The sequence below is a fragment of the Rhinolophus ferrumequinum genome, chromosome X (assembly GCF_004115265.2).
Source record: "Rhinolophus ferrumequinum isolate MPI-CBG mRhiFer1 chromosome X, mRhiFer1_v1.p, whole genome shotgun sequence".
Classification (NCBI taxonomy): domain Eukaryota; kingdom Metazoa; phylum Chordata; class Mammalia; order Chiroptera; family Rhinolophidae; genus Rhinolophus; species Rhinolophus ferrumequinum.
The window spans coordinates 78014615-78033445 of record NC_046284.1 but is presented as its reverse complement, the minus strand read 5'-3'; the positions used below and the strand labels follow the sequence as shown (position 1 = coordinate 78033445).

The window sequence follows — 18831 nt, the reverse complement described above, 5'->3', positions numbered from 1 at the left end:
CTGCTTCCACAGCTCCCTCCCCTTTGCCAGAAGTAGTTGGGCTACAAATCTGTGTCTGAGGACCACAGTTCTCAGAACTGCAAATATTCTGTACTTTTGATTTGACACGGCTCCTGTTCCGCTTCTAGCATGGGGCAGGTCGGGGCGGACGAATTCTGGGAGGGTAGGGAGGAGGCGGCTAGTCTCAGTGCCTAAGGCTTCCGTTCTCTGCGGCAGTGAAGGCTTAAAGCACTGTTTTCAGCCTTCTTCCTTCAGTCTTTGATCCGAGATCTACTCCAGGCCATTTTCATCACTCCCCCAAAATAACCCTACGTGCATGAGCAGTCACTTCCCATTCCCCCCTTTCCTCTGACAACCACTAATCTTCTTTCTGTCTCTATGAATTTGTCTATTTTGGACATTTCAGATAAATGGTATATAATATGTGTGGTGGTTGTTGTGTCTGGCCTAGTTAGTGTACTGTTTTTTTAGGTTCATCCGTATTATAACATGTATTAGTATTTCGTTCATTTGTATTGCTGTGGATTCTATTCTACATACATACACACCTACACACACAGCACATTTCAGTTTATCCACTTATAAGTTGATGAATAGATTTTCACTTTTTTGCTATTATGAATAATGCTGCTATAAACATTTGTATACAAGTTTTTATATGAAGTATGTTTTCAGTTCTCTTAACATATACCAAGGAGTGGAATTGCTGGGTCATATGGTAACTATAGGTTTAACTTGTGAAGAACTGCCAAAATGTTTTCCACGGTGGCTTCACCATGTTACATTTGTCCCAGCAGTGTATGAGGGTTCCAATTTTTCCACAGTATCACACAGAATGGAATATTACTCAGCCATAAAAAAATAATGAAGTCTTACCATTTACAACAACATGGATGGACCTAGAGAGGTTATTATGCTAAGTGAAATAAGAGAGACTGAGAAAGATCAATGCTATGTGATCTCACTTATATGTGGAGTTTTTACCTTCTTTATATTTTAACTTTCTACAAAGCAAATGTATTCATGTATCAACTGTAGAATTTAAAAAGCAGAAAGAAGAAAATGGAAGATACATACAAAATAGAAGGCATATCAAAATTTGGACCTGGTTGTGTTGCTAACTCTCTGGCAGTCATTTCTCCTTTATAGGCCTCAGTTTGTTCATGAGGAAGATCAGATACTAGTTCAGTGTTGTTATGTGGTTGAAAGCCTCTCTATTATTTCCATGTTTAAATATGGGATTAAATATCACATTTTGGAGTATTTAAGGACAGATGGTAGTTTGGAAGGAGCCCATTATTCCTAAAGGACATAGTAGAAGGTAAGAAAGGAACTGCAGATTGAAGCCAGATTATGATAATGTTTGGATTCCAGGATAAGAGATTTGGACTTGGCAATGGGAAGCTATTGAGGATTTGGGAGTTTGAAAGTAGCCAATCAAATTGATAGTTAAGGAAATTGGTGTGTGAGAGAAATTAAAGCTGGGAGATCACCCTGGAAAATTACCTAAGGACAGTAGGAATGGAAAAGGAAGAGGTGAGGACCTGAGATCTTCTCTGATTTGGAAAGCATTCTCTGGAACGGAGGTAGGAGGGAGTAGTCAGTTGTCTTGCTTACCCCATGTTTCTCAAAGTTAGTGGTTAGGCACAGAATAGGTCCAAAATAAATGTTTGCTAAATTGAATTCCATTAACCCAACCTTACTTAGAGTTTAATAAAGGCTGAAGAAAATAATCTTCAAGTACTCTGGGAGGGTTTCCAGGAAAGCCTTCCAACTTGCCAGGCTCTGGGCATTGTCTGTTTTCTTTCTTCACCCAGGAGCCCTTGTGCGCTAATTGCAGTGTCAATGTGAAACACTTATGAATTGGTATGCATTAGCCTACACAGGTTGTTGATGAGGAGGTTGATATGGTACTCTTGGCTAACATTGCATCCAGGGAAGATGAGCTCATGGGCTGACCTGTTTCAATGCACTTTGGCATGTAAGCAGACAAGGGCCTTCATCTGCACAGAACATAGAAGCTCTCAAGAGCAGGGGACTTAGAGTTTATACCAGAACGTTATAGCCTCAGGGCCAAGGGACGTTTTATGGGACCCTAGCTCTGGGGGTACAGTAATTGGGTCCTACAGGACACCTTTTTCCAGGCTAAGAAACATCTTCTCTCGAATGTGAACTCTACAATGGGTAGAGATTTTTGTCTGTTTTGTTGATGCTGCATCTCCAGTATCTGGTACCTAGTAAGCATTTAACATAGATTTAATGAATGAATGAATGTACTAGTCATTCTTTTGGATTAAGGTAGCATCTTAACACAAGTAGTGGGCTTATGGAGTCATTGCAGTGTAGTTAGACTAAGGTGTTGTCTTCTCAGAGGCTCTTTTTGAAGGGTCCTGCCATCCAGACCTTTAGTTCTAGCCAGAAAGGGCTTCTCCACCAAATTCTGTGTAAGAAGTCTGCATCCACTGAGTTGCAGTTGCCTTCCTGCCCTTTTATTGTTATTTGAAGTATGGCTTATGGCTTAAACCTAAATTTGGTTCTGTCCTGACCTGGCTTTTCATCTACCCCCACACCCTGCCAATATTCTGTGCTCCTTCCCACTGGTACTGTTCAAAGAGTCATCTCATTTCAGACACCTGAAAGCCAACATTTTATTTTGACTTGACAGTCTTAAACTCCTGAGAAGAAAAGAAATGGTTCTTATCTTGTAAAGGCCTGCTGATTGTACCCTTTTCATAGTGGCGATTAGCTTGCTTTGTGAGAAGCTGAGAAAAGCGAACAGATGATTAGAGGATGAGGTTTTTATCGCTACAAATAGACAACATCATGTATATGAGATGTTTGTCTCAATGCCTTAGAATCACCTTTTTGAACAGATCTGTTCCTTGAGTAATCACCCCTCATCATTGCCTATTGATTGTATTAAAGGGCAGCTATTAGCATATCGAAGACACAAAGCTGACCTTTGAAAGGTGGAAAGAGATTTACAATAGATCATTTGCAGAGGGTGATAGGTTTGGGATGGAGAAGCATTTTTGCACATTTGGCTGTGTGTGAAAAATGCATTAAAATGGAATGAGCCCTACTTGCTTAGGCTTGTGGCAAATAAATAGAATATATGCTGGTAACATATCTAGGTTCACTGGGTGATAACCATGTTCCCACCCTCTGTGAGGCAAAGGGAGACGGGAGAATACACAGAGTTGGGAAGTAACTGCAGTCTGTCTAACTTCATCCCAAAGCCTCTGTTCCACTAAGCCTGCCTACCAACCAGCTTTTCTGGTGGCAGAAATAGAGATACATATCTAAATTGCTTGATCTTGGCTTCTTGAGGTAGGGATGTGGAAAAAAGCTGGGAATATGGAGGAGAAAGATGGATTGTTGAATAAAGCTGTTGAGACAACTGGCAAGCTCTTTGTCTAATTCCTCTGGCAGATCTTGTCACTCTTCTCAGGGTCCCACCCTTCCTTTTCTCCCTGCCCTCCACCCCACCTCCTCGCCCCCCATTTTTCCTCCTTCTTAGGACTGGGGTGAAATTAGCCATCTCCCCGATTTAAGTTAAGTCGTCACAGATCAAGATACTTTTTACCCAGCCTCCCCAACTGAGGTTTTCTTCTGAGTCCCTTTGCTTTCATAATTTGAAATGGATAGTCTCCAACTCTACCAACTGTATTTAATTCTGATGAATCTAATAATTTTCAATTTACCTTGTCCCAGGCCCTACTCTACTCCTTACCTATCTCCCTTAGAGCCAGAGGCAGAAGGTGCTAGCATAGTGGTTCAGAGCCCAGGCTCTAGAGTCAGACTGCCTAGCTCCTATCCCAGCTCTTCTGCTTCCTAACTGTGTGACTTGGAACAAATTTTTGAACATTTTTGAGCCTCAGTCTCTTCTTCCATGAAATGGTGGTAGTAATGGTATCTGTCTAGCAGGACTGAATCATAAAGTTCATTGAAAATTCTTAGCACAATATGGAGAATATAGTCAATAATATTGTAAAAACTATGTATAGTGTTAGGTGGGTACTAGACTCATCAGGTAGATCACTTCATAAATTATACAAAAATCTAACCACTATGATGCACACCTGAAATTAATATAAAATAATACTGACTGTCAACTATAATTGAAAAAAAATAGTCACGGGGATGTAAAGTACAGCATAGGGAATATAGTTAATAATATTGTACCATGCCAGATGGGTAATCAACTTACTGGGGTGATCACTTTGTGAGGAATATAAATGTCTAATCACTCTGTTGTTTTGTACATCTGAAACTAATATAATATTGTATGTCAATGGTAATTGAAAAATAAATTAAAAAAAATTTTTTTGCATAGTGGCTGGTGTATAGTAAGTGTTCAATCAATAGCTGTTGCTATTATGTGGTACTGGGACATCCTGACATCTCCACTCCAACTTTGAGGAAGTAGAGAATTTGCATGTCTAAGGAATTTCACAGTTAAATTTTAATGATTTATTTGCATATCCTTTGATGGAAATCAACACCAAAGCTCACTCCAGTATCCATTTTTGGTCCCCATGCTCATAGGCATTGAGTTTGACTAATCTATCTGTGGCACCTAAGATGTATAGCTTAATCCTTATTTTTCTTGACCCAGCTCTGCTGCCTAGATATGTCCCAGAATGAATGAGTTCTGCTTGCCATAACACCTCTCTCCTCTGAAACCATCTTAGCTAAGAACTCTCTTAGAGATGATATAGTCCTACCCTTCCCATCCTCCATTCTACACAGAGGCCTAGAGAGAATTAGACTCAGGCCTTGGGTCAGCAAGTTTCGCTAGAGCCAGCCCGGTATTCAGTTTAAAGGGGCCTCTGATTGAAGGCTTTCTGAATACCTAAAGAATTTAAATTATCCTTTTTCTACTTAGCTGGAAACTTCTCAAAGAAGGAAGCTAATCCATTCTTTTTCTACCTTCTTCCACAGCTCTGGGTGAACCAGGAGGATGGGGTAGAGGAAGGGCCCAGTGATGTGCAGAATGGGCACCTGGACCCCAACTCAGACTGCCTCTGTCTGGGCCGGCCACTACAGAACCGGGACCAGATGCGGGCCAATGTCATCAATGAAATCATGAGCACTGAGCGCCATTACATCAAGCACCTCAAGGATATTTGTGAGGTAGGCCCAGTTATGATATTACGTGTGGGGGCACTTAGGGTGGAGGAGAGGGCACTTCCATGAAGAACCAACAACTCCCCTGGGCCCTACCATCTTTCCCCAAGATGTTGGAAAGAGCAGCTTGAGTGGCCTCCTAGATTTTGTCAGTGAGCAAAACTGCTATCTTGAGGCTTCTTAAGTTTCTCTCCCTGTCTGTTACTCTCCCATTTCTCTATCTACCTGTCTGTCTAACTTTAATATTCATATTCTCTTTCTCTCTCTCTCCTTCTCACCTTCCCTCTCCTTCTCCCCCACTTTCCCTCCCCTCTCCCTGTCCCTCCCTCCCTCTCCTGAATCTCTACTCCTATTCTCTTGGATTCTGATCTAGTTGTTGCCACCCCATGGAAGGGCCTGACCTCATTCATTAAAACAAAACATCTCCGTCCAAGCCAGTGGTTCACAAACTTGACTGTGCACCAGAGTCCCTGGGGGAGCTTGTTAAATATGAAGATCGCAGCCCTCTTCCACCTTCCCAAAACTGTGAATTCTCAGTCTGAGCATCTCCATGTTTAACAAGCATCCCTGGTGATACTTACGCTGCTGGTTTTCCTCCTCACTTGGAGAACACTGGTTTTGGGGTTGGAGCAGAAAAGAGCTTAGGGAGAGGAACCTGTAAGAGATGAAAGCTAGGTGTCTCCTTCCAGTATGCCACTTTGCCCCACAACCGCCTTCCAGGAGCAGTGGCTCCACATTCCCTAACTCCATCCCTTTTATCTCTCTGACCTGAGTGAGGATGGGAGCCCATTTCCTCACACTCCCTTGAGATCTGCAGAGACAAGTTGGCATTTTCAAAGGACATTTTACTAAACAGTATGGGAAAACCAATGTGAAATGGAGTAAAGAATGTTTTAAAAGAATCTCTCTCTCTTTCTCTCTCTCTCTCTCTCTCTCTCTCTCTCTCTCTCTCTCTCTCTCTCTCTCTCTCTCTCTCACACACACACACACACACACACACCCACCCACCCACCCACCCATAGCTTTCTGTTTCTGTTTGACCCCGGGAATATTCTACTTTGAATATTTTTATCCCCTTCCTTCCATATGAGGGATCAGGTCCTACTTTCTGTACCCCAACCCTGCTGACTGGGGCCAAGGCCCAGTTTGTAGTTAACAGTACAGCTCTAACATTTTTCAAACTTCTTGTTTCTGTACAGCAGTGCTACCCAATAGAACTTCCTGCAGTGATGAGAATGTTCTATATCTTCACTCTTCGGTACAGGAGCCACTAGCCAGCTGTCTGTGACTGTTGAGCACTTGAGCTGTGGCTAGCATAACTGAGAAATGGAATTTTAAATGTAACTTAATTTTAATTAAAATAGCCACATGTGACTAAGGGCAACCACACTGGATAGTGCAGCTCTAGAAAGATCAAGGTCAAGGACCGTGGGCCTTAATTTTCTTTACCTCAGTTAATTTTCTCACTTCTCCCAGGAAGGTTAAAGGTTATCTTCCCCTCTCCATGAGGCAGTATGGTAGGGTGGAAAGAACTCTGGGGGCATGGAGTGCTGGCTTTCATATTGTAACTTAGTCACTAATTAACCCTGTGGCCTTGAACCCTTAGCTCCTCTGACCTTCAATTTTCTGATTTGTCCAGTGGTCTTCATTCTACCAACCTCTTAAGTTTATTGACAAAATTAAGTAAACATAATATTGTAAATATTTGGGAAAAAGTAGTTTTCGTTTCCTTCCCCTCCCTTTTTACCTATTCACCCACCCATCCCTGTCTCTCTTTTATCTTTGTCTCTTCCTCCTACATTCACACAAACGGAGATACATGTTTTGTAAATCAACCTCTGGAATGTGCTATGTGGCATTGGGCATTAAACAACTGATATGTCATTTATTCAGCAAAGGTTTAGTGGAGTTCTACTCCTTGCCCGCCCTGGGCGTAACTCCTACCCTCAAAGTGTTTTATATAGATCAGCAGAGTCTGAATGACCTGGGAGCTTGTTAGAAATACAGAATCTTTAGCTCCACTCTAGACCTACTGAGTCCTAATCTGCATTTTAACAAGGTTCCCATTTGATTTACAATACATGTTAATGTTTGAGGAGAACTACTGTAAAATGATAGCTGTCTTGTCTTAGAGTTTGTAATACAAGTAAGTACAGTCTGTTCTATACCAGGCAATTGAGGGATGCTGTCAAGACTGTAAGTCAGGTCATATCACTCCTCTGTTCAAAACCCTCAAATGGCTCACTATTTCTTCCTGAATAAAAGCCAAAGTTCTGATTATTACTTGCACATCCCTGTGTGATCAACCCCTCCTTACCTCTCTGACTTCATCTCCTGCTCCTTTTCTATGTTCTCTCTTCTAGCCACACTGGCCTCTTTCTGTTCCTTGAAAATGCCTGGCGTGCTCCCCCACAACAGCTTTTGTACTGACCTTTCCTTCTGCCTAAAGCGCCCCACCCCCAGATGTCTCCATAGCTCTGTTCCTCATCTCCTTTAAGTCTTTACTCAAATTTATTACCTTCTCCTTGAGATCTTCAGTGACCATTCTATTTAAAATTGTAACTGCATTATGTCTTCTTCTTTCCCACTTTCTTTGTTGCACATATTGCTATCTGACATATTGTTTATTTTGCTTCATGTTTTATTTATTGTCCATCTCCCCAACTAAAATGTAAATTCCATAAGGGTGAGGGTACTTACCTGTTGATATACTAATGTATCCTCAACACTTAGCACAGTGCCTATCGTATGGTAGATGCTCAATGAATATTGTTGAAAGTCAGAATGAGATATAAGTGCTGTAGCAAAGTACAGTCACATCTTATGGCATTTGATTTTTCAGACAGGACATAGGTTGTGTTTATTATTCCCATATTCTAGATCTGAGAGGCAAAGTTACTTTCCCAGAGTTCTCAGGCACTGGCCCAGTGGGAGTCCTTTAGTCTTAGAAGGGTCTTCTGTTCCTAATTCCAAAACACCTTGGCCTCTGCCTCCTACAGGGCACAGGGTCAGGACAGCAATGGAAGTATTTGCTTTTTCAGAAGAAGAAGTGCTATGTCCCTGCTTTGAGGACTTGCCCAATTCAGCCAACCCATGCAAAGCTTTTGTTGGAGATCTGATGGTTTTGTATTTCTTGATTATTCTTGGTGCCAAAATTAAGGGTTTAAATGGGAAATGCCCCTTTGTCCTGTCTTGCAACCACAGGTGTCAAAGGAAGGTTTACCTAGAGTAAAATAAGAGTGAAGAAAACTGTGTCTATCTGAGCCAGAAAACAGTTTTTTAGCCCAGGGTTGTGTCACCTCTAAACCAAAAGCTGTGAGGAAAAATACGATTTATCAGAAAGAAAGCCAGACTCAGAATTGGGAGTCCCAGGTTCAGGTCCCACCTTAGTCACTGATCGGCTGAGGAACCTCTGGGCCTTGTTCCCCAGCTTTAAAATGAGTGAATTGGAAGAGTTGCTCTTTAAATGCTGTCTGGATCTTACTTTCTCTGATTCTGTACCATCTAGATATGCTGGCACTAGAGAAAGCTGTGGTAGTGATCCAGGTAACTTCTGCATTTCCTGTCATTTCCTCTTTGGTACCCATGGAAGCATGTGTTACTCAGGCATGAATGTGTTAACATGGCATAATCTCTTTCTGTAGGTTAAGGGAGATCTCTAAATACTTCCCACTCTTGTGCTGTTGAAGGAGAAATGGAGGGTACTGCATTCAGGATAGTAAAACATCATTATCTATTAGAAAATTTTCTCTCTTTCTCTTACACACACCTCTTTCTCTCTCTCTCACCTCTCTCTTCTCTTTTGCTCTCTCTCTTTCTTCCTCTCTCTCCCTTTCTTTCCCTCTCTCTCCATCTTGCTCCTTTCCCCTCCTTCCCCCGCCCTTCTCCTGGGAGCAGAAAGTACTTTGCAAACACTTAAGTTATAATACCCACATTTTGCAAACGAAGAAGTAGGAAACAAAATCAAAGTCATTCAGTGAGGCCAGTAAGAGAATAGATCTTTTTAAATGAGGTCTCTGCAAAAGATGACATTCTTCTTTCTAAATCCAGACCATGGGATAAAAGAGTCTTGGCTTAGTTCTAGGTTACCTTGAACAGTGATTGGGGATATTACCTCTTGTAACTTTACAACTCATAATCAGAGAAACTGAGACATAGGGGAAGCAAAGGTAAAGATGCCTTTTAAAGTTGCTGCATCTCCTCTCTTGAGGAAGATAATATCAGTCATCCCATACCTATAAAATACATTCTGTGCTCAAAATGCCTCCAGAGAAGCTGAACTAGCTTCCCTCAGTTGTTCATATTACTTTCTCATACTCATCACCATCAAGAAATTCTTCCTTAGGACTAATTGAATTTATCGTACTGTAGCTTCAAGTCATTTCCATTTGATATGTTTAAACCTGAGGTTTACAAACTTATTAACCACTTGGGTTTTCCTTTCTATGAACTGCCTGTCCTGATTCTTCCCAATTGTCTTTACATCTTGGTGTACACATAGAAAATGAAAACACATTGTATAAAACGGTAATATTTGTATAGCATACTAAGGTAAAGGGATGAGGCAACTTGACCAGGGGTTTCTGGCTGCCCTAGGCCCTCCCTCTCTGTACCATCTGGATACTCCAGGCCCTGTTCCTATTCTTTGCCAATTTTCCTGTAGTTTCTCATATTTTTCTTGCTGATTGACAGGAGTTCCTTATATATTCCAGATATTAATCCCTGTTCGTTTTCCATGTGGCAAATACCTCCTTCCTCACATTCTCTTGTTTTTGTAATGGTTTTATTTAATTTGAAGAAGGGATTTCCTGGCCCAAAAAAGGGAAAGAAGAAAAGAAAACCACCAGTTTAAACATTCTGTTTCTAGCTTACCTTTTGTCATCATTAGCATGAGAAGAGCTAGTCATTTTGTAGTTATTCAACATATATTTATTGAGCAGCAACTGTATGCCAGGTCTGTGTTAAATTCTGGGGATATAGCTGTGAACAAGACAACAATAGTCATCATTCCCTAATTTTCTTAAAAATTATTTGCAAGATGTTTATCAGGTCTCCTGTTAGGCCTCAGGCTTCCAGGCAAAGCAATACATGAAATCTCTAGAAAGTCAGAGCTGAATGGAGCCCTGCAAATATTTTTTTTGATATGTGTGATATATAGAGATTTGATATATAGAAATAGAGATACTGAGGTCCAGACTTGTGAGGGCTTTTCCCTGAAGTGTTTCCCAAACCTGTATGATCCAGAGGCTTTTTGGTCCATCTTATTTCCCTGTGGTCTTTGGGATTGTCCCTAGAGATCATGGCTGTGATTTGTACCCCATATCAAGGCACTAAATCTAGCTCAGTGCACTAGCTCTAGATTTCTAGATAAACCCTTGTGGGATTAAGAACAGTGAAATAGGCAACCTTCCTTGACTGTTACCATGGAAATGCCAGGGCTAATTCATGCCAATTGTGATTGACTCGATAATTCCCACAGTACTGTTGGCTACCATGTGGTCTGCTTTCCCACCCATGCCCACTTTACTCCTAGGAGGCAGAGATGAGACTCTCAGCAACTGCCTCTGTTGAATTGGTTCATACCCACTGCCATATCACCCTGTTCTCTCTTACCACTCAGATAGGGTGAGAGGGTATTTGAAGCATGTTTGATATTAACAGCCACAGACCCCTTCTGCTCCCTCTGCCCTGTGACAGGCCTTCAGAGGCCCCCTAAGTCTTCTCCAGGACAAAATGTGCTGGCTCCTTACACGATTCTTCATGCTATTGCTTTTCAGGCCCTTCTACCCTGCTTACTCCTCTCTGGCTCTGTATTCTTTTCTCCAAGTTCCTCTGAAAATAGGACTCAGAATTGAAAGCTGCTCTCCTGCAGTGGTGGGGCTACCTTCCTATTAAATCTCTCATTCCACCTTCTCAATGTGTTTCTTCTTTTTTTTACTTCCCTATTTTAACTAGAGGTTTTATTTATTTTTTCCCTGAACCTCAATATCTATATCTTTATTTTTATTTCTTTAAGTATAGTTGATTTTTCCCTAACTTAAAATAGCATTCTTTTTTGGGGGGCGGTCACATTCCATACCAGCTCATCTTAAACTTACATACCCTCAAAAATGAGTGAATAAAAAAAACCCATATTCATTGACCCCTAAACCAAACCTCTGTTCCTCATTGCTGTGGAAAATTTGTATAGTTACCGGATCCACTAAAGAAAGGGGATGAAAAATAAAAACAAGACTCCAGAGCACTAGTTATCTTTCCTGGCCTTTCTTCCCTGAGAAGCCTAGGCAGTTGTGTGTTATAAGAGCTAAGGGCAACATTTTGGGGTTCTCTGACTACTGCCATATTCTTATGTCCCGTCTCTTATTTCCTTGATAAAGGCAGTTTCAATTATTTGTACTCCCTTCAGAAAGTCATGTGTCTTAAATACTAGGGCTAGAAATTTTGAGAGGACATTGGATTTTCCCCCTTTCCTTGATAATATTGTGTTCAAGGAGGCCTTCCTGAGGCTGTGTTTTCTTTATACTCTCTGGCAAAGACTTTCCCCCCATTTCTAATCATAAGTATAATTTAAAAAAAACAGCATTAGAGGATGTTTGAAAATTGGAACAAAACCAACTAGAATCTACCAAATATAAGAGAACTGTTTGCATTTTTGCATAATTCCTTCAAATATGTCCATATGTATATGTATTTACAGAGTTGTTATCATAGTGCCGTAACATTCTTTTTTTGTTTGCCATAATATTCTGTGTCCTACTTTTCAACATTGCATCATAAACACTTCTCCATGTTTCTAGATAATCTTCGCAATCATTATTTTCAATGGCTACATAATATTCCATCAAGCTAAATGTACCAGAATGTATTTATAAGCTACCATTAGCTTTAAAGAAAAACAGTTGACAAAACACTCCAGGGTTCTACCATCCTATGGGCAGTTACATTTCTCCTAATAAATAGCTTAATGTTCCCTTGTTACATCATACATAATGTAATAGAAAGAAAATGATGGCCCTGACAAGGGCAATGAATAGCATACTGGGGAATTAGAAAGCTGCACTGACATCTCTATCTGTTCTATCTTCTACAGCCCACTTTTTGCTTCTCTTTCATTTATGTCATGTTCCATACTGATGTTAAGATCTAGTATCCCTGCTGCACTTTGGGCATTTGATAATAATTTCTACCTTCCCCGAGACCTTTCAAATGGGAGCAGTGAACAAAACTATTAAATACTTCCTGAACTGACTTTTGAGGATGAATGAGCTGCTATGATGGCTTCTTCTGTTTCCCAATGTGGTCACTCACCAATACCTTCTGCTTACCCAGACATAACATGCTGATATGATACTGGTAACAGTTTTTTCCAGCTGTGCTCACAGGCCTACCTTAGGGAGAAAAAAGTCGGAGCAGGGGTAAGGAAGTCTTTGCCCCCTTGCCTAATGCCAAGATGGAAAAGTTCTTGCTAGATGATGTGCTCACTGCTTTCCCTGCTCCACTGTAGCTAAGATACTTCTGATAGGGTGAGAAAGAGAAAGAGAGAGGGAAGGAGAGAAGGGACAGAGACAGAGGCAAGCAAACTGTGGGAGTTAGGTCTTTGGCAGGATGGGCATCTAGGAGTTTATTGCCTCTCTCCCTATACATCAAGGAAAGCTTTCTAGGGAGGCAGCATTTTGGGAGTTATTTCAGTAAAGGTAGTGGAGCTAAAAGAGTATTGTGGGAATAGAGGGCATCTTCTTCCTGGTTAGGAATTGGAATGAATGAATGTAGAGCATCTTGAGCATGGCAATCAGTGAGGGTGGCAGCATTAGTTAAATAAATGTCAACACAGGCACAGACTATTAATTTTCAAACTGTTGAAAGACACTAATTAATGGCTGAATTGGAGTGTGAAAAGAGATAAGGGACGTGGGATTTTGGTAGAGGTTGGTAAAGGGCATTGAAGCCAGGGATCAGGGTCTTCCTGGAGTATGCCTACATGCCCTAATTGGAAGCAGTATTAGGGGAGACAAAGTAGAGATAGAGACAGGGCCAGAAGTGGTAAGTCAGTTACTGCACTGCTCTTTATTATATTAGGGGCTCAACACGTAAGAAAGGTGTTACCGTGTTTCCCCGAAAATAAGACCTGGCCAGACAGTCAGCTCTAATGCATCTTTTGGAGCCAAAATTAATATAAGACCCGGTCTTATCTTACTATAATATAAGACTGAGTCTTATATAATATGTTATAATATAATTAATACAATACAATATAATATAATATAAGACCAGGTCTTGTATTAATTTTTGCTCCAAAAGATGCATTAGAGCTGATTGTCTGGCTAGGTCTTATTTTCGGGGAAACACGGTATGAAAATCACATTTAGGTTTTTTTAGATGAAAGCAAGTGACCATAATTCATTCTCACCAAGAACATGTTCACATGCTAATAATTTCTAATGAGGACAGTGGCCATTAGTTAAAAATCTACACCAGTAGGTTCAATATGGATGACTGTGTGTATGTTTGTGTGTGTGTTTTGCCCTACAGTATGCCGTGAGTCTGATTGTATTATCGCAGTGCTCTCTTACTAGACTGAGAATCTTTCATTGATTCTTCCCTTTCATCAATGGCTAGCTGTATTAATTTTTTTTTTAACTTCTTTTTTTTATTTAAATTTATTGGGGTGACAATTGTTATTAAAATTACATAGATTTCAGGTGTGCAATTCTATATCACATCATCTATAAATTACATTGTGTGTTCACCACCCAGACTCAGTTCTCCTTCCATCACCGTATATTTGATCCCCCTTACCCTCATCTCCCACCCCCCAACCCCCTTACCCTCTGGTAACCGCTAAATTACGTTCCCCAGATTAATTTTCAAACCCCGTGGCCAATTAATTTGCCTGATTTTTTTTTTTTTTTACAAATGTGTCCTGAACACTTACCCTGTTAAAAACATCATGTCTGGACACTTATAGGCTTGTTGATTGAGCTCATCCAAACGATCTTTCCTGGACAGCTACCTTAGATGGCTAAGAGATTGCTTTAAGGAATAGTTTGGATTTGTCAATTCCTGTTTGCTTTTTGGAAGTTTTCCTGCTGGGGCCTCTGTTGCCAAATTGTTTTCAATGTTATGAAGACCTTTTGAGTCAGTCCTATAAGAAATAGAACTTGAGAGAGTGAATAGATCCAGCTAAACCAGTAGCTACTAAAATGAGTGAAAGTCTTTGTGCTTAACCAGCTTCTGAGAGAGGGCTCTATGACTTCTGGGGTCCTTGTTGTAGAGGATGGTGGGCAAAGCTCTATTCTCTGGAGACTTTGTACTCTGAAGACCTTTGCTTGAGATCCAGCTTTCCTAGTTACTCATTGGTGGAGTGGCTTCCTTCTCTAAACCTCAATTTCCTCATATGAAAAACGGAAATAATTATTCCGTCTACTTCATGAAACTGAAATTAGGCTCCTAAGTGCTTAGGAAGTAGTAAAGCCCTTGAGGAATCAGGGACATCCTCAGCCTGGGCTCTTTCTTTGTTTGCAGGGCTACCTGAAGCAATGCCGGAAGAGAAGGGACATGTTCAGCGATGAGCAACTGAAGGTGATCTTTGGGAACATTGAAGACATCTACAGATTTCAAATGGGCTTCGTGAGAGACCTGGAGAAACAGTACAACAATGATGACCCCCACCTCAGTGAGATAGGACCCTGCTTCCTGGAGCACGTAAGCATCTTCCCCTTTGGGGAGGGTTTTGAGAGAGGTTACGAAGCAATGGAAGGAGTGTCTGAGCTGTCTGGTCCTGCTCAGCTGCTTTGTCCTATGGTAGGGGATGGATTTCGCTCTGACTTTGATGTTGACATCTTTGCCAGGGTATCAGGATTTAGGAAGGTACTGTGATTTGGATTCTCTTTCTTTACCTTTCCCCTCCCTTTTCTCTCTCCTTCCAGACCATTACCAGTAGGATTTTTCTTCAGCTTCTCTTTTCTATTCCTGTTGGGTTCAGTTTCCACGGGATCCAGTGTTTTAAAAAGGACTGAAATTATTCACTGCATGGAGAACCCAGGAATCTGAGAAATAGGAGAGACCATGGTCAGCATGAAAGTGGGCACCTATGAGGCATTTAGGGGAAAGCATTAGGGTAGGAGAAGTGATGTGTGTAGGAAAAGAGGCCACATGACTTAGAGGAAGTAGTACTAGGAAATAGGAAAGTGAGAATTTGAGTCCTGTGTCTGTAATGGCTGTCTGAGTACCTTTGGGTAACTCCCTTACCTTCTTTGGGCCTCCTCATCTAGAATATGAAGTTTCATTGTATACTTCTGTGGTTCTCTAACATCTTTTGGGTCTCATTCACAAGTGACTTAATTGTTTTAACTCTTTTCCCCTTTGTATAAAGTTTTTAGTTTTAAAGAGATAATATATGGACATGATACAAAATTCAAATGACACAAAAGTGTGCAGCTAGAAGTCTTCTTGCAAGTTTCTCCTGCTTTGTTTATAGGAATGTGTGTGGGGGAGTGGTGGTACATATCCGTAAGACTACCCCTATGTTCTGTGATTTGCTAGAAGGACTCATATGACTCAGCATATAGTCCTACTCATGGTTATGATTTATTACAGCTAAAAGATACAAACCAAAATCAGCAAAAGGAAAAGGCAAATGGGGTAAAGTCTGGAGGAAACCAGGCTCAAGTTTCCAAGAGTCCTCTCCCAGTGGAGTCACACAGGATGCACTTAATTCCCCTTGCAGTGAGTTGTGACAACATGTTAAATGTTGTTTACCAGGGAAATTCATTAGGGACTCAGTGCCCAAGGCTTTTATGGGGGGAGGCTGGTCGTATAGGCTCCCTCTGCCTAGCATGTACCCAAATTCTAGACTCCCAGAAGGAAAGGAGGTATTCAATATAAACCACATTGTTTATACAGACAGTTTAGCACAGGGAGCCAGTCTTGTCAGGGAATGTCGAGAACCCTCTTGAGATCCAAGTTCCAAGATGGCAGTCAATGGTCAACATTTCAAGCAGGTCTTTCTAAGGGTAGCATTTTCAGGCATGATATGTAAACTCTTTTCTGCGCCGTATTTAAACTGGTTCAGCCATTCCAGAAAGTATCTAGAAAGTATTTATCAAAGTTTAGCATGTGTATGACTTAGTGGTTCCATTCTTGAAGATGTATGCCAGAGAAGTTCTCGCAGAGGTCCACGAGGGAGCATTTACAAGGCTGTTCATTGCATGGCAGTGTTGTATGTGGGAGAGTGCAATTAGAAGCCATTTAGGTATTTATCACCGGAGGATGGATAAGAAACAGATAGGGAATGCTTACTGTGGGGTATTTTGTAGCAAGAAATAACAGTAGTTGTATGATCCTTTTAGCACTGTGTATAGATATCATAAATATAGTGTTGAGTGAGGTAAGTAGAATATAGAACAGTGGTTCTCTGTTGAAGCCTGCCCTGTGCATTGTAGGGTGTTTAACAGCATTTCTAGTCTCTACCCACTGAATGCTAGTAGGAACTCTCCCACCCCGGTTGTGACACCCGTGTCTCCAGACATTGTCAAATGTCACCTGAGGAATAAAAACGGACCACTTATCTATTGGAATGATCATATGCTCTTATCCTTTAATCTGTTAATGTAGTGAATTTGGATCGAGTAATTTTTATATGTTAAATGAATGTTGCATTGCTGGGATAAACCCTACCTAATCATGGTGTATTATCCTTTTTTATGTAATAATTTGCCTTGAAAAAAGTTGGATTGTTTACCCTTTTATTAATCAGTTCTAGGATTTTGTTTTTATCGGCTTTTCTAAGGTGTAATTACATACAAGATTCACCAATTTTAAGTGTATAATTTGATGAGTTTTAGGAGATATGTATATAGTAGTGTACCTATCATCATAATCAAGGTACAGAACATTTCTATCACGTCATCAAGTTCTCTCTTTTTCCCTTTGTAGTCAATCCCTGCTCCCACCCTTGGTCCTTGGCCAACACTATTCTGCATTCTGTTACCGTAATTTTACTTTTTCTAGAATGTCATATAAATGGAATCATATAGTAGTAATCTTTTTTTTATTAAAGTTTTTTTGGGTGGCAAATGTTAGTAAAATTACATAGATTTCAGGTGTACAATTCTGTAATAGATCATCTGTATATCATGTTGTGTGTTCACCAAGAGTCAGTTCTCTTTCCATCACCATATATTGGATCCCCTTTACCTCATCTACCACCCCCCTACCCCCTTACCTTCTGATAACCACTAAACAATAGTAATCTTTTATGTTCAGCTTTTTTCACTTAATACCTTTGATATTCATCCATGTTTTTGAATGTATTAACAGTTGTTTTTTTATTGCTTAGTAATATTCCATTGCATGGATATACTACCCATTTACTAGTTCATTCCATGACATCTGGGTTGTTTACTAAGTTGTTTACATTTGTGGGATTACTGGTTGCATGGTAAGTGTTTGTTTAATTTTGTAAGATACTGACAAACTATTTTTCAAAGTTGCTATACCATTTTGCATTCTTCTAATATAGGAGTTCCATTGCTCCCCATGGTTGCTTTCATGTGGTATTATCAGTATTTTTTATTTTAGCCATTCTAATAAGTGTATAGTGGTTTTAATTTGCATTTCCCTAATGGCTAATGATGTTGAGCATTTTTTCATACACTTATTTTTCACCTGTATAAAATTTTTGGTGAAGTATCTGTTCATGTCTTTTTCCCATTTTTAAGTAGATTATTTGTTTTCTTATAGTTTAGTTCAGGAATTCTTTATTTGTTTTGTTTATAAGTCCTTGGTCAGATATGTGATTTGCAGATATTTTCTCCCAGTTTGTATCTTAGCCTTTGATATTCTTCACAATGTCTTTGAAAAGTATAAACTTTTAATTACGTTGAAATCCAGTTTATCATTTTTTTCTTTTAAGGTTTATGTTTATTGGGGTCTTATTTAAGAAATCTTTGCCTAACGCAAGGCCACAAAGATTTCTCTTGTTTTCTTATAGAAGTTGTGTAGCTTTATGTCTTATATTTAGGTCTGTGATCTTTTTTTGAGGTAATTTTGATACATGGTATAAAGTAAGGGTCAAAGGTAATTTGTTTCCATATGAATATCCATTTCTTGAAAAACTTAATTCCTCCATTGAATTACCTGGGCACCTTTATCAAAAATCAATTGGTACTATATTTATGGGTCTATTTTTAGGGACACTGTTCTGTTCCAGTGGTCTATGTGACAATTCATATACTAATAGCACACTGCCTTTTTGTTGTTGTGGTGGTGGTGGTTGTTTTATTGAGATATTATTGACATATGACATTATATTAGTTTCAGGTTTACAACACAATAATTCAATATTTGTATATATTGTGAAGTGATCACCACAATAAGTCCAGTTAACATCCATCACCAGTTTTTTTTCCCTACAAATTTTTTTTTCCTCACACTGTCTTAACTAATGTAACTTTGTAACAAGTCTTAAAAGCAGATAGCATAACTCTTCCAAATTCATTCTTTTTCAAAACAGTTTTGCCTGTTTTAGGTGATTTGTAGGTCTATATAAATTTATCTCATCACAATGAAAAATTTTTTCTCTTCTTTCTATTGGATCTGTGAGATGATGGATGTTAACTAAACCTGTTGTGGTAATCATTTCACAATATACCAGGAGTGCCAAGAAATGTATATACATGACTTCATCTTTTGTTATCGGTA

At 39.9% G+C, this 18831-nt stretch overlaps 1 protein-coding gene across 6 annotated transcripts in view; it reads left to right on the top strand.

The window, feature by feature from the left end:
- Nucleotides 1-18831, top strand: part of ARHGEF9 (Cdc42 guanine nucleotide exchange factor 9) — a 311063-nt gene that overhangs the window by 243204 nt on the left and 49028 nt on the right. For all 6 annotated transcript variants that reach the window (XM_033111439.1, XM_033111446.1, XM_033111462.1 and 3 more), the window contains exons 3-4: nucleotides 4945-5136; nucleotides 14653-14832. In XM_033111439.1, coding sequence (XP_032967330.1) covers nucleotides 4945-5136; nucleotides 14653-14832 — 372 coding nt within the window. The remainder of the gene's footprint in view (nucleotides 1-4944; nucleotides 5137-14652; nucleotides 14833-18831) is intronic.